We start from the raw sequence: 22,387 nt of genomic DNA, 5'->3' as shown, positions 1-22,387 counted from the left end.
AAAAATCTAGATATCCAGATCTCTTCTTAAGATTCTGATCCCCGGGGGGCTGCCTGGTTGGCTCAGTCGGTTAAGCGTTCGACTTCAGCTCAGGTCATGATCTAACGGTCTATGAGTTCCATCCCCACGTCGGGCTCTGTGCTGTCAGTTCAGAGCCTGGAGCCTTCTTTAAATTCTGTCTCCCTCTCTCTCTCTGCCCCTCCCCCACTCACACTCTGTCTCTCAAAATATGAATAAACGTTAAAAAAAGAAAAAGATTCTGATTCCCGGGTCTCCTGGGTGGCTCAGTCAGTTAAGCCTCTGACTTCAGCTCAGGTCATGATCTCACAGTATGTGGATTCAAGCTGCTCCGCATCTGGCACTGTGTTGACGGCTCAGAGCCTGGAGCCTGCTTTGGATTCTGTGTCTCCCTCTCTCTCTGCCCCCCCTTGCTTGCTCTCTGTCTTTCTCTCTCTCAAAAGAAATAAATAAAACATTAACAATTTTTTTGAAAAAAGATTCTGGTTCCCTAGGTATGGGGGTTCCAAAGACTTTTTTTTTTAACAAGCACTCCCAAGTTTTTCCTATGATTAGAAAAATTTTGGAAATACACTAATAGGAAAAGCACAGAGAATTCAGTGTGATTGTAGAACATTTGTCAACCTTGAAATGAAGAAAAGATGAAAATGCAGAAGATAGAAATTAGGAGAGAGAGAGAAGAATGAGGAAAAAGCCAGTTAGTAGGGTCAAGAAATACTGTATTTGGTGGAACATTGGAATCAAGCTATAGTGTGTTAAGATTGGTCAGTAGAGAATTTAAGAGGAATACGTTGGGGTCAAATATTATATCTTAGCATTGGAAACAGTAGATAATCTCTAAAATTGGTAAAGTAAAAAATTATCATACAAATATATTATTTAGGGAGATGTAGATAATCACTAGACCTAAGGTAAGTTAAAGAGGTTCAAGTAGGTTCTAAAAGTGGATCTGAATTAGAGGTGGGTACTGATGTCATTTTTTTTAATTTTAATTTTTTTATGTTTATTCATTTTTTGAAAGACAGAGCACAAGCAGGGGTGGGGTGGAGAGAGAGGGGTCCACAGAATCGGAAGCAGGCTCCAGGTTCTGAGCTGTCAGCACAGAGCCTGACGCGGGGCTCGAACTCACGAACCGCGAGATCATGACCCAAGCTGAAGTCCGATGCTCAACCGACTGAGCCACCCGGCGCCCCCTGATGTCATTTTTTTAACCATGTACATGCATTGCTTTGTTTAAACAACAAAATAGGTATTTAAAAAGCAAACTGATAGCAACAACTTGGTTTTAAATCTAAAGAAACAACCAGTCTGAACTTCATATAATGAAGTTCTCACTCAAGATTTATTACTAATTTATTATTCTGAGGCTCTGAGAAAGGGCTGTCTGTACTGTGCCTCAGTTCTGTTACCTTTACAAAGTGCCATACATTGCCACAGTGCTTGCTGCATATACCACATCTCTCTGTCTATGGCTCGTATGTATAATATAGATTACCCTTTTTGTTGTATAGAGAGGATCAGGATAGATTCTACCTATCTTTAAGTCTACTTTTAGGGGCTCCTGGGTGGCTCAGTCAGTTGAGCTTCTGACTTTGGCTCAGGTCGTTGTCTCATGGTTCATGGCTTTGAGCCTTGCATCGGGCTCTGTGCTGACAGCTCAGAACCTGGAACCTGCTTTAGGTGTTTCCCTCTCTCTCTCTGCCTCTTCTCCACTTTGCTCTCTTGCCCTCTCAAAAATAAATAAATAAACTTAAAAAAAAATAAATCTACCTTTAGAGATTCTTCATACTCTTTATATGGAGCATACTAACATACTCATAGCACTGACCTTAGAAAACTTTTAATGGGTTCTCGTTCCTTCCTTTGTGCATTAGGTCAGTGATTAGCTTTCTGATAATGATGCCAAGAGGACCTTTGTCTTTGCACTTACTGGATAATGCTTATGTAGATGATTTAGTGCATTCCCTTTCTTGGCTGTGGATATAGCTCACTTTTAGCACGTTTGTATTCCAGCATCTAGTACATTACCTTTTATGTACAAATTGTACATTGCTCAATTGAAAAAATTGAGAAAATTAAGTTTCAGAGAAATTGAGTGGCTTTATCAAGCTCAGTAACTAGAAGTCAGGCTCTTGATCTCTGTATTCATTGCTCTGTGTGAATTTACTGGTGTATTACTCATCAAAGCATTATCATCTGACATTTAAAGCCATATTTTATTTTTATTTTAGTATGTGTAATTCTTTTATTCTTTTTTCTTCATTAGTACATTTTTATTTATACTGTTTCGTGATCCAGATGGCTTCCAGTAGGTATGGTTATCTGAGACCACTCATTCACTAATAACTCTTTTTACCTTCCAAGATGCCAATTAGATACCACTTAAACATATGTATTGGCATTACCATAGTGTTTGAATATGATGTTTGTTTTTAAAAGTTTATTTTTTTTTTAATTTTTAATGCTTATTTTTGAGAGAGAGAGAGAGAGAGGGAGAGAGAGAGAGACAGAGACAGAGAATGAGTGGGAGAGGGGTAAAGAGAGAGGGAGATAGAATCCAAAGCAGGCTCTAGGCTCTGAGCTGTCAGCACAGAGCCTGATGCAAGGCTTGAACTCACAAGCTGTGAGATCATGACCTGAGCTGAAGTCGGACGCTTAACCAACTGACCCATCCAGGCATCCGTATTTTTTTTATTTTTTGACAGCACACACATGTGCTTGTGCAGGAGAGGGACAGAGAGAGAAGGAGAGAGAAAATCCCAACCAGGCTCTGTGCTCATAGTGCAGGACTTGATCTCTCGAACTGTGAGATTATGCATGACCTGAGCGGAATCCAGAGTTGGATGCTTAACCGACTGAGCCACTCAGGCACCCCTGAATATAACATTTAGATTGCAATTTAAAGAGATAGGTACCTAAGCACACTTCACAAATCTTTAGCTTTTAGCAATCACAGCTTAGGCTAGTGCCATTTTTCGCTCAGACTTGAGTAACATGCATTCATCTTAAATCTTAGTTTATTGGGGCTTGTCCCCAGTTAACAAGAGCATTGGAGCTCTAGAGAAATTTAACACCAAATCAGTGTACTAGAGGTATTTTTCACTCTTAATTACAAAGGCAGCCCAGCTATTTTGTCAAATTTCCTATACTTCCTTAATTTTAATAATGAAGTTCCCTGGTCTGTGCAACATCCTGAATTCTTAGAGCTGGGATTATTGTTAATTCCCATCACAGTGATAGGTCTCAAATGTAATTATTGATATAATCTGCTAAAGGATTGCATTTTTCTCAAAACTGCCTTATCTTTGTGACTTAAAGTGAAGAATTACAGACTGATTGCTCATTGGAACAAGACCTTCCATTTATACTTTTTTTAAATTAAAAAAATAATTTTTTTAATGTTTGTTTATTTTTGAGAGAGAGAGACAGCGTGCACATGAGCAGGAAAGGGGCAGAGAGAGAGGGAGACACAGAATCTGAAGCAGGCTCCAGGCTCTGAGCTGTCAGCACAGATGCGGGGCTCAAACTCACGAATGGTGGGATCAGACCTGAGCTGAAGTTGGATGCTTAACTGACTGAGCCACCCAGGCGCACCTTTTATTTATACTTTAATACATACTTTCCTTAACTGATTTTTTTTGCTCCATATTTATTTTTTAAATTGCATACATTAGTTCACTTTTTTTGTGTGAACAGTTCTGAGTTTTGATAAAATATAGATTCATTTAAATACTGTCATAGTCAAGGCATAGAACAGTTCGTTACCCCGAAATAGTTTCCTTGTCGTCTCTCTTTAGCCCCCTTACCCTGAACCCTCAAGCCCTGGCAGTCACTGATCTGCTCTTTATCCCTGTAGTTTTGCCTTTTCCAGAATGTCATGTAAATGGAATGGTTTGAGTCTAGCTTCTTTCACTTGGCAATAGTTCATTCTTTTTTATTTGGGACTAATATATCATTGAGTAAAACACCCATTATATGGGTGTAGCAGAGTTTATCTGTTTACTATTTGTACATTTAGTTTGCTTCCAGTTTTGATTTTGAATAAAGCCACCTATAAACATTCACTTATAGGTTTTCATGTGAACATAAGTTTTCATTTCTCTCGGTCAAGTGCTTAACAGTAGGATTTCTGGGTCAAGTATTTAACTTTATAAGAAATTGCCACACTGTTTTCCAAAGTGTCTGTATCATTTTCAGTTTTCACTGCCATAATTTATTTTAATAGAAAATAAAGGTGACCCATTTAAGTATCTGTGTTACTTATAGAAAAGTAAATAATCATGCAGCAAACTGATAATTTCATTTCTTGTGTTACTCACTGAGGATTTTAAATTCAGGCAGAGAATCTGACGTTTGATCTGGTATGGAAAAGCATTTTTTTAAGATGCATCTTTTTTAACTAATGAAAAGAGCTTTATAGGTCATGGCAAGATTTTTATATATTTTGTCACTTATGTACTCTTAGTCATCTTTATCCTACCTTGTACATGATCTTTCATGCACAACTCCCTTGTTCCTAGAGTGGGAAAAGAAAAATTACATGAACTTTTTGGACGGAAAAATGAAATTGTAATAGAGATGTATTTATTGAATGCCTACTAAGTGCTGGGTACTTTCTGGATGCTGGGGACTGAGGAGAGAGCATAACAGAACAAATGAAAACAAACAACAGAAACTCCTTCCTGCAAGAACTTTAGTAATAAGTGCTAAGGAAAGCCTGTGAAGCATGAGAAGAAGAAATGCAGTTTTGGTGGAGTGAGGGCCATTGTTAAATTCTATGCTTCTCACTTTAGTGGGCTGACGCCACAGCTTGTTTTTGTTTATTTAAATTTTATTGTGAAATAATTTCAGATTTGGCAGAGTTGCAAAGATAGTACAGAATTCCAGTATATCTCTTACCAACTTTCCCCAAATGTTAATATCTTTCATTAACAGTGTACATTTTTTAAAACTAAGAAACCAACATTGGTACCAACTGTGAACTCCAGATTTTATTTGGATATGACTACTTTTCCCACTAATGTCATTTTTTTCTTACAGAATCCAGTTCAGGGTACCACATTATACTTAGTTATTGTATTTCCTTACATTCCCCCCAATCTAACAGTTTCTCAGTATTTCCTTATTTGTTTTATGAGTTTGAGACTCTTAAACAGTATTGGTTAATATTGTGTAAAACGTCCCTCAGTTTGGATGTATCTGCTGTCATTCTTGTGATGAGAGTGGGGTTATGGGTTTGGGGGAAAAATACAAGTGAAGTACATACCCTTCTCATCACAGCATATCAGGAGGTACATGTTATTAACATGACTTTTCACTGGTGATGTCAACTTTGATCACTTGGTTAAGGGTACTTCTTGCCAGAGTTCTCTACTGTAATGTTATTGTTTTTCCCTTTCTATGTTGAAGTGAGTCAGTCATTAAGTTTAGTCTGCACTCTGGGAGAGCAGGGTAAGCTTTCCTTCTTGGAGGGGCGACATCTATATGTATATATTTCTTGGAATTTTTTGTAAGAAATGTTTGTCTCTTCTCCCTCATTTATTTATTTAAACAATCATTTATTTGCATTAGTGGGTCTCTTGTATTATTTATTTAATAATTTGGTTTGTGATCGAATACTCTTGTTATTTGTTCCTCAGTTTGTTCCACCTTTGACCTTTGGGAGCTCTTGTAGATTGGCTCCATTTCCTTTCATCTTGTATACTTTTTGTCCCAGCCTTAGAATCCACCTCTTCTTTAAGAAGTCCTAGTTCTTTTTACTGGAGAATAGTATTTGGAAACCCAAGATTTGGGAGCTGAGTATACTCATTGCTATTAGGCTGTCAGCCAGTTCATGTTTTATTTTGTTAATTTTTTTTTTAAAGTCTCAATTTGAAAATTATGACAAAGAGGTAGCAGGCCAGAAATAAAACATACCCTGACTTAGGTAATTATAAACTGAAAAATTTTTGTGGCTGTATTAAGCCCAGCTTTTAAAATATGTATTTTTATATGCAGTGAAGATAAGACAGTTTCTATTATTAAAGTTTGTTTTTGTTTTAAGCTTACCTTAATATAAACATTCTTATCACTGAGTGGAAACAAATGATTTGTTCTTTTCTTTTAATTGGGTAGGATCTTTACATCCTGTTCATAGGATTGTAGACAGAAATTGGGAATTCTGTTGTTAGATTACTCCTCTGAAAAGTGACATCAGTTTTAATCCAGTCACTTATTAATGAGTATCTGTTCACAAGTGAGATATTTCATATTTGGGGCTTTAGTCAATTTTAGACATTTTCTGCTTTGGATGTGTTAAGCTAGAGAGAGAAGTACAGTTGATCCTTGAACAATGCAGGGTTAGGGGCACCTGCCCACTTCACAGTTGAAAATCCACGTATAACTTTTGACTCTTCAAAAACTTGACTTCTTTTTTTTTTTTTTTAACGTTGATTTATTTTTGAGACAGAGACAGAGCATGAACGGGGGAGGGGGAGAGAGAGAGGGAGACACAGAATCGGAAGCAGGCTCCAGACTCTGAGCCATCAGCCCAGAGCCCGACGCAGGGCTCGGGCCCACGGACCGCGAGATCATGACCTGAGCCGAAGTCGTACGCTTAACCGACTGAACCACCCAGGCACCCCTCAAAAACTTAACTTCTAATAGCTTATATTGACTGGTAGCCTTACTCATAACATAAGTAGTAGATTAACACACATTTTGTATGTTACATGTATCATATACTGTATTCTTACAATAAAGTAAGCTAGAGAAAAGAAAATGTTACTAAGAAAATCATAAAGGAGAGAAAATATATTTACAGTATTATATCAAAAAAAATCTGTACCTAAGCAGTTCAAACTTATGTTGTTCAAGGGTCAACTGTAAATTATTTCAGTAAACCAAATGTGGATTATTTGGTATGTATTCTCTGTGGTCATCATATTGGGGCAAGTTTTAAAAGTCGAATTAAACTTTAAATTGGGAGTTAAAGTTAATTTCGAAAAAACTTTAAAAACTCCTTTTAGGTTTAAAAGTGGATAAGGATATAATTGCTCTGAAGAACAGGATAGTCCATTGCTTTAAATCTGTATTTTTATTTTTGTTTTTTGTTTTTCCTTTGCAGAGAATGTAGCTGGTGACTACATTTCCCCCTTTCATGATATTCCTCTGAGGGTGGACTCTACAGAGGTATAGTTTTTAACTTGTTTTGGGGGTGACAACATGTACTTCTAGTATCACCACAAAATACTTTTTAGAAGCATTTTGAAAGGAAAGAATGTGGGTTGGAAGTCAAGAAGGATAACAGAGTTATCACAACAGGATTGTAAGCCTCCTTCATGAATTAGAATTAGTGTGAGAATAGCATCATTCCAGGAGGAAGGTTATGGAACACTGATGTGGGATTGGTGCTGCCTTCCAGCCCTTCAGAGGCCTGGACTGTCAATAAAATGGCTGCAGGGAGAATAATAGTGAAGATTTATTGAATGCTCATAGTGCTTATCCAAGCACTGTGCTCAGAGCTTGAGTTGCATTATCTGAGTACAGCTAGGGCTACTGTTATTACCCTTATTTTGCTAATGAGGTTCAGTACCTTGCCCCTGGTCACAAATCTATCGTCTGTTGTGGGAAGTGGGATATGAATTTAGGTGCTCTAACTCCAAAGGTTGTATTCTTAATTGCTCTTGTGCAATCATTCCAGCTCATTACTTCTAAGTAGTATTCAGCTGCAGGACAGGAGGTCATATAATCTGGAGAGAGAAAGAAGGCAAAGAGAGGGCAGAAAGAACTCCATTTTACTGTATGTGTGTCCATGTGTTTTGTTTTGGCCGGTGAACAGTCCAACCCAAATATCTCCTGTCTCCCAACACCACTGCTTGCTTTTGGCCAAAAGTGCATGCATTTATTTATTCACTTACTAATTTCTTCTTTCAGTAAACAGTTCTTGCAGGCTTATTATGAGCTAGACGGCATTCCAGGCACTAGGGTTGCAGCAGTGAGTAAGATAGATAGGACATATAGTTCCCACTCGATGGAAGGAGGTGGACAACCAGGAAACAAGTCAATCAGAGAATGTTAAGTGCTGTAAAACTAGAACAGGATAATGAAAGGAGTGATTGGTGGGTGCTGCTTCATGTGTGGGTGTACCATGACAAAATCTGTTCACCTAACAAAAAATATTTTGTGGAATCAGGTAGTAGGTAGGGGTGGCAGTGGAACAAAGAATGGACTAGAAACATTCCAGTGGGCATGATATTCTGCCTAAGGAGAATGGGTTTTGGGGAATATGAGAAAGTTGAGAATAGGGCAGGACTAACATAGAACAGGATATGCCTGTGAATTCTGGGCACGTGGGGATTGGTACACACAGTGGTTGTATACGTAAGTTTCTCCCATCCTCAACTATAATGATTAGAACTGTTGCACCTTGTACTTTGGGAGGTGGTTATTTTAGGAACAGAAATAATGTTTCAGGGCCTACTTGGGATAGTCATTTTTCTGTTTTGTTTCCTTCTTTGGTGTTTTTTGTTTGTTTGTGTTTTTTTGGTGTGTAAAGGTTACATGTAAGTGTGAGCATTTGTGAATGGAGTAATTTTTCTTCCCAACCCATCATGTAGTCTTTTTTAATTTAAAAGTGCTTGATGGAGGCGTAGTAATCACACCTTTGTGGAATTTACAGGCAGGAGGTGTAGCTGAGTACTTTCATGGCTTGTTAGTCATGCTCCCTAGAGTTTCATTTCAATAATGAAATGACTGTTTTAAGTGTAATCACGGGAGACTGACAGTCTTTCCTTTAAGACCGAACAGAGCCTTTGCTTATTTTTATAAAAACTAGGAAAATATACTTGAAAGAGATTTAGCTTTTCTAATAATTTATTTTATGAAACACCTTGATGCTCATGCACTGGGGATGCAAATGCTGAGAGAAAAGAAACTGGGCATTCGGTAGTTCTCTGTTGAACCCGGTGTCTGGACAGCTTCTATAGTGGAATATTTCTGCAGTAGGCTTACTTGGATTGCTTTGCAGTGCAGGTGTATTCTTTGATGAGATATTACAATCACAAATACCATCTTTTCTTTTATAGGAAAATGGCATTCCTACAAAGAGAGCACGAAATGATGAATATGAGGTATATCTAAAGGTTTTTATTTTTGTGAATCACTTCTGTTGTCCGTTAAAGACCTCGATGATTGTTTGCATTTGTAAAGTGCTTCTAAAGTTTTCCCCTCTATGAAGATTTTTGTGTGCGTTCTGATGTTTTCATTCTTCCAATATGTGTGTATGGCAGCTAGGGATGATCTTACCATTTCATTTCTTTTTCCTGTTTATAAAATCAAATTTACCGTTTTCTTTATTGCACACTTTTTGAAGTGTACAGTTCAGTATAGTTAGGTACTTCCGCATGTGCAGCCATCACCACCGTTCATCTCCAGAATTTCTTCTCAGACTGAAACTCTGCCCACTGAACAGTGACTCTCCATTCCCTCCTTCACCCAGCCCCTGGTAACTACTATTCCATTTTCTATTTATGAATCTGACTATTCTAGGAATCCCCTTAACATTTCATCTTATAAGTGAAAAACCAGAGAGAGTCAGGAACAGAACCCAGGTTTTAGTAGCAAGTTACTTATCATGGTAGATAGTCTAAAGTAAAGGTACTTTATGAAAATTGGTCACTTTGTCATTTTTTTATTATAAGGAAAAAGGTGGTTTGAGAGGCTGTTTTAGAATGCAGGGACAAATCTTTTTGGGGATAGAGGAGGAAAAAAGACCACCTATATGCTAGAATAAACATGTTCTAAATATATCTTTTAAATATGTGACTGTCAAACCTTCAATAGTTGTTGACTTAGGCCCAGAACGTCTGACTGATGTCTGTCATCTCATCTCATGTTGTTGATGCCTTTTTATCTTACTGATGCCAGACAGCATTTCTTATCACCTTCCTCAGCCTTCTTTTCCCTTCAACTTTATTTCCATCTTTTTTTTCTCTATTTCAACTGAAACTCATGACCCCAGCCTTTGAATCTACTTCCACAAATAGCCCTGGGTGTTGTTCAGTCCCCACCACCATTGCCTGCCGTCCATCTTGTATTCTCTTAAACTGGTGTTTGTTAAAATGGTCCTTAAACCACATACATTGGAATAATGTAGAACACTTGTTAAAATTTCAGATCCAGGCCTTAATTACATATCTACTACACCAGAATCTCTGCTTGATGGAGACTAGTTAGTCCACATATTTAACGAGTGTTTCAGGGCATTTTACACGTACTGAAGTTTGAGAACCACTGCCCCAGATGTTGGGTGAATAGACATTGAGGGGTTCGAGGCTTTATAGTTTCCTAGAGACTTTATGTATCAACCTGGAAATAGTTTTCTCATTGGGGAAAATGTATTCTGAGAGCATATAGCCAACTTAAAATTTAATTCTTAGAACATGGTTCATTTGTCAGAGACTGCCTGATTTGAGTCTGTTTGTGGTTTGTGTGTTTATTTATTTATAATTCTGAACGATTTTTCCCAACCCCAAGCCCTTGGCAGCCACTTTTCTACTTTCTGTTTCTATGAATTAGGCTGCCCCCCCCCTTTTTTTTTTAAAGAATTCCATATATAAGGTTTCATATATAAGAATTCCATATAAGTGGTAAAATGCAGTATTTGTCTTTCTCTGTCTGGCTTATGTCAATGAGCATAATGCCCTAACAGTCTACCCATTGTTGTCGCAAATGGCAGGTTTCCTTCTTTCCCAGGGCTGAATAATATTCCACTGTATATATTAAGCACATCTTCTTTATCTGTTCATTCATTGATGGACACTTAGGTTGTTTCCTTATCTTGGCTATTGTAAGTAATGCTGCAGTGAATATGGGGGTGCAGGTATCTTTCTAATATCCTGTGTTCTTTTTTTTTTCTCAGATAAATACCCAGAAGTGGGATTGCTGGATCATACAATAGCTCTGTTTTAATTTTTTGGAAAACTACCATACTGTTTTCTGTAGTGGCTGCAGCAATTTACATCCCACCAACAGTGCAGAGTGTTCCCCTTTTTCCACATTCTCGCCCACACTTGTTATTTCTTACCTTTTTGGTGACAGCCATTCCAGCAGGCGTGAGGTGATATCTCATTCTCTGATAATTGTGATGTTGAGCACCTTTTCATGTCCGTGTTGACTGTGTGTCTCTTGGAAAACTGTCCAATTCCTCTGCGCATCTTTTAATCAGATTGGTCTTTTCCTGTTGTGTTGCAGGAGTTCTTTATGTTTCAGATATTAATCCTTATCAGATACATGGTTTACAAATATGCATTTTCCCATTTCTAGATTGTCTTTTTATGTTGTTAATGGCTTTCTTTGCTATGAAGAAGTTTATTAGTCTGATGGTATCACTTGTTTATTTTTGCTTTTGTTGCCTTTGTTTTTAGTATCAAAACGAAAATTTATTTGATCTTTTAAGAGTTGGAAAGAGAAAAGAAGGGTGATTTCCTCCCATTTTTCCCAAAGGCATATAAAATTTACTGACTTTTTTTCGTATCTTATTAGTTATCTTTTTGGTTTTTGCAACAAAAATAGCAGGGAAAAATGGAGGAGATAACTGAAGGAGGTAAATGGTCCTAGCTCATACCCAACTTTCTTGGAAATGTGTCCCCTTGTGTCTTTGTGATTTTGTACTAGATGTCAGTAGACTGTTACTGGTTTATAATTAACAGTAGTCTTAGGATAACGCAACTAACACTGGCTTTGAAAAATTATAGATTATATGCATTTTATCTGGAAAGAAGAAAAGCAGACTGGAAATTTGTTCCTTAGAGATCAGAACAAATGATGAGGGGAGATGGTTTGCAGGCTTAAGATTCAAACCTTATCTTTTGTTCTTTTGGCCTAATTCAAGTCTCTGAGTGGTTTTGGTAGGTGTCATTGTGTAAAACAATTGCCACTAGCCTGGTCTTCTCTATCACCTCTGAGTATTCATCTGTATGCCTTTGTCCTCTTATAGCCAGGCTTTCAAGGATGAATAAATTATGTGAACATCTGCCATTTACTTAGGTTTTTCTTTTTAACAGCTACTTGAGACATATTTAAACAGGTGCTGGGATACCTCATGAAAGAGCATAGAAAATGAAACATAACAGCAAGACTGTGTATGAGGTTGCTAAGATAGGTATGAGACATACTTCTAAGGAGCAATTGTTGAGAATTCATTCTTGGCTTTGTTCTTCATCTCATTATGGATATGCAGTTCTGTCATTGGTAAACTTTAGTCTTACCTAGAAAAATTGAACAACCGTCATTATTTTTTGCGGCTCAATTTAAATTTATACTTAGTTGTGTAAATGGCATCCTTTGAATTAATAATAGCATTTGTGTTTCACTTGGAAAGCCCTCAGATATTGTTTAGCAATGCTGCAAACCAGAAGTTCTCCACTCTGACTACATATTAAAATTGCTTGGAGAGCTTTGAAAAATAAGCAGTGCCCTGCCTCAAAACCATTGAATTCAAATAAGTGGGAATGTGGGGGGTGGGGCTCTAGGAAGCTTTTTTTTTTTTAATTGATAAAATCTCTCCTGGTGATTTTGACGTGTGGCACAATTGAGAGTAAGTATATTTAATCACTGGTTTCTCAAATGATCTATACTAAAGGGTTAGTTTTTTGGTTTATTTCTAATCTGTTGTGAACTGATACTTCTAAAAAATACAATTATTATTAGAAAAGTGTAATTAAAGAAAAGTGTAATTAAAGAAAAGTGTAATTCAGGGTTCAACAGACCTAAAAATTACTGCATCAGATTGCTGTAAATGTTTCTAAGTGAACCTATAACAGTCAGCTTGCAATTAGCTCTGGTTCTCGGCCACAGTTGGTGTAACACTGTTTTAAACCATTACTGTGCTATGGTAAGCTGTTAGTTACTGATATCAAAATGGCATGCAAGGCAGCCTTACCCTTGAGACTTTCTCTTTATAAGGCCCAAACTGCAGGAAATTATAGCCTTGTATTCCTAAGTATTGTGGGAAATTATTTTTGCTAACCATTGACCTATAATCTGCTTTGCTTTAAACAGTGCAAAATTCAAACATGATAAAAAGAAGTAGTAGTCCTTTTGTAACTTTAGGGAACCAGAGATCACTAGATAAGCAAACTAAGTGTAAAAAGGCGTTAGTCTGTCTCTTTGTAAACTTGATACCAACCTACGCAGATATCCTTAATTTCACATTATGATCATAGTAACTTGAATTTAAATAGTGCTTTGTGATTTTCAAAATATTTTATAACTTTTTTTTGTATTTTCATTTAAATTACATAATTGATCTTTATAACAACCTTACGTAGGTGGTGAGTAGGACAGAGTATTTACACTTACTTTGCAGATTGGAAAAGTGAGACATTCGGGGCGCCTGGGTGGCTCAGTCGGTTGAGTGCCGACTTCGGCTCAGGTCACGATCTCTCGGTCGGTGAGTTCGAGCCCCGCATCGGGCCCCTGTGCTGATGGTTTGGAGCCCGGAGCCTGCTTCCCATTCTGTGTCTCCCTCTCTCTGACCCTCCCCCCTTCATGCTCTGTCTCTCTCTGTCTCAAAAATAAATAAACGTTAAAAAAAATTTTTAAAAAAATAAAAAAAAAAGAAAAGTGAGACATTCAACTCACAGGATGGACCCTGTCTATCACTCCTGTTTTAGTGGGAAAATAAAACTTGAAACTGGTTTCCTGACCCCATTCTAGTTGTGTCACTATACTGTGAAGGTATTTCCAGAAATATAGCAACTTCTGACACTGCAGCACTGTTCAAGTGACATGATGGCTTAAATTCTGCTGTGTTTTAGACAGCTTCTCTAATTTTTCAGAAGAAATTTAAGGCATATGCAGATGTATGATACAGTCTGCACACATTTTTGTAGGGAAAGAAACTAAAGCATTGTCACACAAGAGGTGAGTGATAAAGAATAGGTAAAATTTAAAAAATGATCTTTGTTTTTTGTTGTTGTTTTTTTTTAACTGCAGACTTTGTTTAATATGGTTGTAGAAGTACCTCGGTGGACAAATGCTAAAATGGAGGTATGAATATTTTCTATTAATATCAAATGGAAATTATAAGTAATAATGATATAAAAACTTTGTTTCAAGTCGTTTGGCATAATATTTTTGAATTTCGCATGGTTGACAAACTACTTTATGATACAAACAATTGAAAACACTTTTGTGAACTTTGAATCTCATTTCTAAAAGCAAAATAGAGCTGAATTTTTACTTTGAAGCACGTGTTTTCTATTTTTGCCGTTCTAGTTTGTTATACACATATTTATTTAATTTTCTTTGACTCTTCTGTCTTTGAAAATAACAAATCTTTTCAAGGTTTATTTAAACAGATTCTGAGATATATTTTTGTTCATAGATACAGTTGAAATATACTTATTTGGGAATCATGGCAAGTTTAGTTTGTAAGGACTTAATTGTCCTTTAGATTTTACTCTACCAGGAACGAAAACATTTTATTGGCCAACTCTTGATCAATGAGCACTACGAGTGTCTGCTAATTCCCCTGGTTACCTTTTTTTTTTTTTTTTTCTTTTCTATCTTTTCATGAGGCATGAACCTATCAAGAACTTCCCTTTTGCTTTTCAGAATTTTATTGTTCCATCTTCAGTTAGGTAAGATCCCTTAAAGTTCTGAGTGAAATTTAATTTGTGGCACTTAGTTTCTTTCATTATTTAAGTCTTTTCCTATAGCTTTGGATGCAACGGCAAATACTATTTAAAGTATTTTAATTAAAGATTATTATGTAGGTATGTATTTTTCAGAATTTATATTTAGAGAATTGTCACTAATTACTAGCATTGCTTTGGTTAATATTTTGATAGGGAAAAGTAAAAATAATAGGTTCTTTTTTTGGTCTTCCTTCAGAATGTTTCAGAATTCTGGCTACTTTCTACCTCAGGTATAGGATCAAGAATCTGAGAATCTACCTAATTTAAGTAGTGTTTATTCACTAAAAAATGGCTTCAGTTATTCTTTATAGGATAGATTTTTTTTTTTTACAAGGCAGTTTGAGTATGTTTGATAGAAAGAAAACAAATGAAATTACTTGGTGAAAATTAAGTTAACCTTTTTATCATAAGATTGATGATAAGATGCCCAAAATTAGTATTTTCACTAATTTTTACTAATTAAAAAAACAAAAATGAAACAGCAAGTAGGTTAATCTTTATCCTCTTGCCATTTCAGTCATTCTGTTATTTGTATTAGAAATGAATGCATAAATAATAGAATACCTAAATCTAAAATGGGATGTTTCCTTTCCAGATGTTTTTTCTTACACAACACTGTAAATTAGAAATGAGAGCTGGCTTAGCTTATTTTACAGTGTCTTTGACCAGTAAGTTAGAATATAAATATTTAACCTGATAATACCAGATTTAAAACATACAATTTGAATATAGGATTAATCATTTCTCATTCTCCTTCCCCCTTTTTTCCATGATCTGTGTAGATTGCCACGAAGGAGCCATTGAATCCCATTAAACAAGATACAAAGGATGGCAAGCTACGCTATGTGGCGAATGTCTTCCCTCACAAGGGTTATATATGGAATTATGGTGCCCTCCCTCAGGTAATGTTCTTGTAATAGTGGTAAAACTTCTCTGTCTTCTGAAAAAATTTTCTCGTAAATCCTGCGGACTACTTGAAGTTAAATTGGTTCTGAGGACGTGTCAGTTTGACAGATTTGTAAATTTAAAATTTTTTAATGGGGAGTTTCATTGTATCTGTAAATTTTTTTCAAATTATATATATGTCTGTACTCAAGTTCTTGGAGTTAGGGATATAGAACACTCATATTTGGCATTTTGAACATATTTCCTTTTCTGGGCTTGGCTATTAACAGTCAGTGAAAAATGTTTTATCGCTTTATCTTCAGTCATTTCTTTGAATGTGACAAATTATGCTTTTATATACCTTCATATGTGATAGCATCCTTTCTTATCCCATTTTGTTTTCTTTTCATGTTTCCTCACTCCTGGAAAATGATATCTCCTTCCAAATTATTTAGTGAGTGAAACTCAGAGTATATAGAATGAAAATTTTGTCTAGGCTTAGTGGATATAGAGAAGTATTTGTCTGTATGATTATAAGAGCCATCTATATTAGACCATCTATCTGGATATTTAAGCTTTCTATTTTTATTTTATCTATTAATTTTAATATTTTACATGAAATTCCAAAATTATTTTGGAGAGATATCTGAAAAAAGGGAGACTTCCTTTATCCAACTCAAAAAACCAGCTGCCCTTGTAGAATAAATATTTACAGGGGAAGAAAAAAGAAAATTGTTTTCTAAAGAGTCAGCCTGCCTTTGATGCATTTAGACCACCCACATGGATATGTTCTTGGTTAAAACAAGCCTTTCTAAAATGATGTACTAAGAAAAAGAATGTCTGGCCTGTTGAAACCATGAAGGCAGGTGTTCTGACTCCCCAGGTGCCTAAGTAGACATTCGGTTTGACCTAGCAGTAAAAGGGTAAAAAAAAAAAAAATTTGTTAAGCTTAGGGGATACTGTCTGTAGGAGAGGATGTATGGATGAGGGGAAGGCCAAAGAAGCATTTGAATTAGAGAAAGACAAAAACAGACAAAGTAGGCAGGGGATAAACTAAAGTTGATGTATTTGTTTATTTCATTAAACATTTATTAAGTATTTATGTGCTAAGCAGTGTATGGGTGTTGGGTATACAAAGAAAAATGATATATTAATATAAGGCAGCAAATATATATTAATGAAGGGAGCAAAATACGTGACTGAGAATGTGGGTTTTGGAGCCATACTGCCATGTAATAGTAATGTGATTTTGGGTAACTTACTGTGTCGTTCTGTGGCTCACTCTCTTTACCTGTTAAATAGAGATGATAAAATACCTATTGCATATGGTCATGTTGAGGTTAAATGAGTTATCGCACATTCATCTTAGAAGAGTGCCAGATGGATAGGGATCACATTATTACATCTACTGTTACTTTTTTATTATATGATCTTTCTTCTAAAGGAATTCAATCTCATGGGGGTAATCAGCAACTGAACCACTGGTTCCCATAGAGCATAATAACTGCTAGTAATCATCTACTAATTATGAGCTTTTGTAGTTTATCTAAAGTCCTGACAAATTTTTTTACTCCTCCAGATGTGTTTGAATTTTCAAGATGCTCCTACCTTCGATTATGTTAGTCTGTTAGGTACAGTAGCTCTACTTTAATTATAACAGAATTAGACTGTGGCAGTCTCTTAATGCATCCTGAACTATTGCCTACTGAAATTTAATACTCCATCCAGCATCCAAGATAACATTTTAAAACTTAAATCTGCTAATGTTTTCCTCCTCTAAGAACCTTTTTGGTGGTTTCATATTGCCAAAAGGATAAAACATGATATTCTTAACATGGCTCTTCCACCCTGCCTAATCAGTCTGGCCTCTGCTTTGTGCTCCAGCCTCGTTTTGCAACAGTTGTCTTTTCTTGCTTCCATTTTACCACAGCGACTCCTTCAGTGTTTCCAATTTCTCTTGTTTCTACACCAAGCCTTCACAGAGCTGTTCATTCATTCAGTACATGTTTTTTGAGCGCCTGATGTTGCGAGGCAGGGTTGTCAGTACTGGAGTTAAAGTAGTAATCAGAATGACAGAGATCCTTCTGGGTCTTTTATTCTGGACAGAGTGACACGGCAAAAAAAAGTAATAAAATGTACAGTGTGTCAGATGGTGATAAGTGTGTTGGAGAACGATAAAGCAGGGAATGGGGCTATAATATATTGGGATTGTTGCAGTGTTAGATAGGGGGAAGGCCTCAGTGAGTAGGTGTTGAGTGAAGACCTCAAGGAAGTAAGGGGACAAGTAGCATGGACCCCTAGGGGAATCCAGCAAGAAGCAGCAAGTTGTAAAGGTCCCAAGGTAGGAGTAGGCCTACTGTGTTGAATAACAGGAAAAAAGGCCAGTGTGGCTAGAATGGAAGTGAGGAAGAATAGACCTGTATTACACTCTCTGCCATTTTTAACCGGAAATTTTTACTATCTTTTTAAACCCAAATCCAAAAGAGTGTGTTAGTCTTTAGCAAAAGAATATACTGTCTATCGCATTGAAGTTACTTACCAAACAAAAATAACTAAGTTGATTAATGTTTTTTTTTTTTTTAAGTTTATTTTTCAGAGAGAGTGTGAGCGGGAGAGGGGCAGATGGGGGGCGGAGAGAGAGAATCCCAAGCAGGCTCCACATTGTTAGCACAGAGACCATTGGAGGGCTCAAACTCACTAACTGTGGGATCTTGACCTGAGCTGAAATGAAGAGTGAGACACTTAATTGACTGAGCCACGCAGGCACCCCTAAATTGATTATTGTTTATAGAAAATTGAAATTAGACCAAGTGTTGATGGGACGGGATAATTGTATCTAATATCTTTTTGCTTCATTGTCAGTGTCAAGACAGAATTAATCTTTTAAAATGATAGCCAGCCCCTGATCCCATTTACATTTTTTATTTCATCTCCAGCTTCCCATCCTTCTCCTCCAGCTCCCTCACTCTTACACTGGCCTTTGCACAATTCCTCTTGTTCCCCAGGCACACTTGTGCCTCAGGCCTTCACATTTATTGTGTCCTCTGGCTTGGAACACTCTTTCTCAGGTACACACATGGCTTACCTCCATTTTTTTTTTTTTTTTTTATGTTTATTTTTTTGAGAGAGAGATTGACAGAGTGTGAGCAGGGGAGAGGCAGAGACAGAGAGAGAGGAAGACACAGAATCTGAAGCAGGCTCCAGGCTCCAAGCTGTCGGCACAGAGCCCAACGTGGGGCTCGAACCCATGAACCGTGAGATCATGACCTGAGCTGAAGTCAGACGCTCAACCGACTGAGCCACCCAAGCACCCCACATGGCTTACCTCCTTAAACATTTGCTCATAAATGACCTTCATGATGTCTGCTCTGATGATCCTCTAGAATTTTAACCCTGCCTCCTGAATTTTTGTTCTGCTTCATACTTTATTTTTTCCCTTTTCTATAGAATCTACCAACTTCTAACACGTTCCATAATTTAGTTATTTATTATATTTGTTGTTAATTTCTTCCGGCTAGAATGCAGACTCCAGGAGGATAGGGATTCTTTCTGTGTTGTACATTGACATTTTCCAACTAACTGCTTAGCTTAGTGCCTGGCACAGAGTAGGTGATTAATAAATATTTGAGAAAGGGTAATGAATTCATTGTGTGTGTTGCATTTGTTTCATAAGCTTGTATGGTATTGGATTTTGCCGTTTTCTTATGCTTTGTCTTGTAACAGCAGGATATGTGTTAAGAGCAGTTACCAAGCCAACCGTGCTTGGAAGAACATTAAGCTGTAGAGTATTGTTTAAGTAGGAGTCTCTCTCACTTACTGGTGATTCATCAGTGTGCTGTGTTTAGTTCAGATCTGTTGAACCTTGATAACTTCTCCCTCGCTGGCAGTAGTGCCGTCCCCAAAGGTTGAGTTCGGCCTGAGCAGAAGCTTGCTTTGTTTTCTCCCAGTTATATTTCCATGTATAATGGATTATTCCAATGTTATATCTTCTGAGTGAATATTTAGAAGACCTGTTAATGTTAGTGGACTGGGTAATGTTAAAGGACTAGAATCATGAAATTTTAGCTTTCTGTAATTTTTTTTAATAAACAATAATATTTTTTAGTTGAAGTATAGTTGATATACACTATTACGTTATTTTCCGCTGTACAGCACAGTGATTGGACAGCTCTGTAAGTTATGCTGTGCTCACTACAAGTGCAGCTACCGTCTGTCACCATATAATGCAGTTACAATACCACTGATCTATCCCTATGCTCTACCTTTCATCTCTGTGACTTACTCATTGCATAACTGGAAGCCTGTACCTCCCATTCCCCTTCACCCGTTTTGCCCACCCCTTCCCTTATCCCCAAGATTTCTTCGGTATTAATGTAATGCTGTTGTGTTTATTATTCATATTTCATTATGAATGTGGTTTATTGACCCCAAGTATCGATTAGTACCACCTATTAGTTTTATAACCTGGAACAAGTGACTCAATCTCTTTAGGCCTATTTGTACATCTCTGTCATCATACCACCCACCCCAGAAGGTTATTGTCAATATCGAATGGGATAATCAAAGCAAATGTTTTAGTTCCATAGTTAGTTTTCAGGAATATTATTTCAATGTTGACACTGTTGCTGCTGATAGTAGCTGCTAATAGTAAAACATCTCATAGAGGCTTTTGCTTCAGATCGAATCTATTAAAATAGATAGTGGCTAGGTAGATCCTACTTCCTTTGATCTGGTTATAAGAGTCCTGATTAATCAGGAAGTAGCTCTCAAGAAGCACCTGTATATACAGCTCTGTACAAGTCAGTTATGTTTCGACCTAAGGCCCAGAGCATGGTGACTACAGATGTATTGATTAATATTTATAGATTGTAAATAATGATACCAAGCACCTGCACAAGGTTGAGAAAGATTTATTTTAGGCTAGATCAATAATCTTTGTATTTTGATTTATTTATTTTCATAGCTTATAGTCATCTTTTTTATGAGATTAACATTATTTATATTTCTGCTGATAGTTTCTCATTTTTTTAATGTTTTTCTTGGGTCCATGCTAAAATTTTTCTATATAGGTGGTATACATACGTATGTACTGGTAGGTATATACCTATAAGTCAGATTGCCTACTATGCGTTGCACACTTATTTTACTAAGTATTGTCAACTGTTTACAAAAGACATTGTTACAGTGTACACACCCATTAGCAGTATATGGGGTTCCAGGTGCCTTACATTCTTACCAGTACAGTTGACCCTTAAACAACATGAGTTTGAACTGCATGGGTTTGAATCCACTTATATACAGAGTTTTTATAGTACAGTATTATAAATGTATTTTCTCTTTATTATGATTTTCTTGATAACACTTTCTTTTCTCTAGCTTACTTTAAGAATATGGTATATAATTCATATAAAATATAAAATGTATTAATTGTTTATGTAATTGGTAAGGTTTCTGATCAACAGTAGATTGTTAGTAGATAAGTTTTGGGGAAGACAAAGGTTACAGTCAGATTTCCAGCTGTGCAGGGGTTTAGCATCCCTAACCCCTACGTTGTTCAAGGGTCAGCTATATTTTGCATTATTAGATTTTTAGGTTTTTGACACAGTGTCATGTTAATGGTTTTAATTTTTATTTTTCTGATCAGACTAGGTATCTTTTCATATATTTATAAGTCATTCATGTTTTCTCTTTAAATTACCTATTCTTGTCTTTAGCCCATTTTGTATTGAGTTGCCCTTTTTCTTATTTAGTTGTGGAAGTTATTTCTATGTTCTGAATGCTAATCTTAACTTTTGGGAAACAAATACTAAGATTTGGAATTTCCTCTTGTGGATATTGAGGGTTTTTTTAGTTGTTTCTCTGCCTAGTTATACAGTTAGGACTCCACAAGAGGGCGTCATCAAAGTTTTAAATTTGTCAAGATTTCTTCTCCTGGTGATTACTTAAAATTATACTATATATTAAAGTTAAGTTAGAAACCATTTAGTGTGAATCTCTTTTTGTAATAAAAACTGAGGCCTGTGCATATAAAGCATTAAAGACAGGACTGGAAATAGAATGAACCAGTCTAGTGTTTTGCTGTAAAGGAAATCACGAAGAACTTGCCTTAGAAGTGACAAGATTGTAGAGCTTGCACTTACGTACTTATTTCCTCAACAGGAGGAATCAATTGATAGATAATATGGAAAGTTGAGTTCTGAGAGGAATATAGACCAACCAATTAACAAATGGAAAGACTTACTAAAACCATATAGAGTACAAACTTATGTGACGACTATTTTTGTCTCAGTTCACGGAGAGAATTTCTTAAAATTAAAGCTGATCAAAATGAGCTAAGTTATCTCATGAATTTGTGAACTTCCTATTCACTGGTAGTATTCATGTAGATTATGAATGACCACTAAACTAACAATCATAGAACTCAGGACTGAGATGTATCTAGCAGTTGTCTCTAGCCATTTTTTTAATAGGTGAGGAAACAGGTCTGGATGTTCTGGCCAAGGTAGTTTGTGACTGAAGTAGGACTAGAATCTAGGTCAGAGTGACTTTAGCTTATCACATTTGTTGCCTGAGAGTGGAAGTGAAGTTAAAGGAGGTTCAAGAGAGGATTCCTGCATTAGGAAGGAAGAACCTTTCAGATATTTTTCTGCTTCTGCTTCTGGCTTTTCTGATTTCAGTTATAGTTCAGTCCCATCTTGGTTTCTCCAGCACATTAAGATTAATTTTATAGCATTTATGACAAATGCTGTACCATTTATTAACATGACATTCTTCAGGGTATTGACTGTGTCCTATTCATCTCT

At 36.5% G+C, this 22,387-nt stretch overlaps 1 protein-coding gene across 2 annotated transcripts in view; it reads left to right on the top strand.

Moving 5' to 3' along the window:
* Nucleotides 1–22,387, top strand: part of PPA2 (inorganic pyrophosphatase 2) — a 90,007-nt gene that overhangs the window by 8,703 nt on the left and 58,917 nt on the right. For both annotated transcript variants that reach the window (XM_047091431.1, XM_047091430.1), the window contains exons 2-5: nt 7,124–7,188; nt 9,084–9,128; nt 13,996–14,049; nt 15,482–15,601. In XM_047091431.1, coding sequence (XP_046947387.1) covers nt 7,124–7,188; nt 9,084–9,128; nt 13,996–14,049; nt 15,482–15,601 — 284 coding nt within the window. The remainder of the gene's footprint in view (nt 1–7,123; nt 7,189–9,083; nt 9,129–13,995; nt 14,050–15,481; nt 15,602–22,387) is intronic.

This window comes from Lynx rufus, unplaced genomic scaffold, assembly GCF_022079265.1.
Source record: "Lynx rufus isolate CCGP_SWC_20201006 ecotype Redwood Valley unplaced genomic scaffold, mLynRuf1.p SCAF_3, whole genome shotgun sequence".
Lineage (NCBI taxonomy): Eukaryota > Metazoa > Chordata > Mammalia > Carnivora > Felidae > Lynx > Lynx rufus.
The sequence above is the reverse complement of the archived record's forward strand: the minus strand, read 5'-3'. Positions and strand labels throughout refer to the sequence as shown.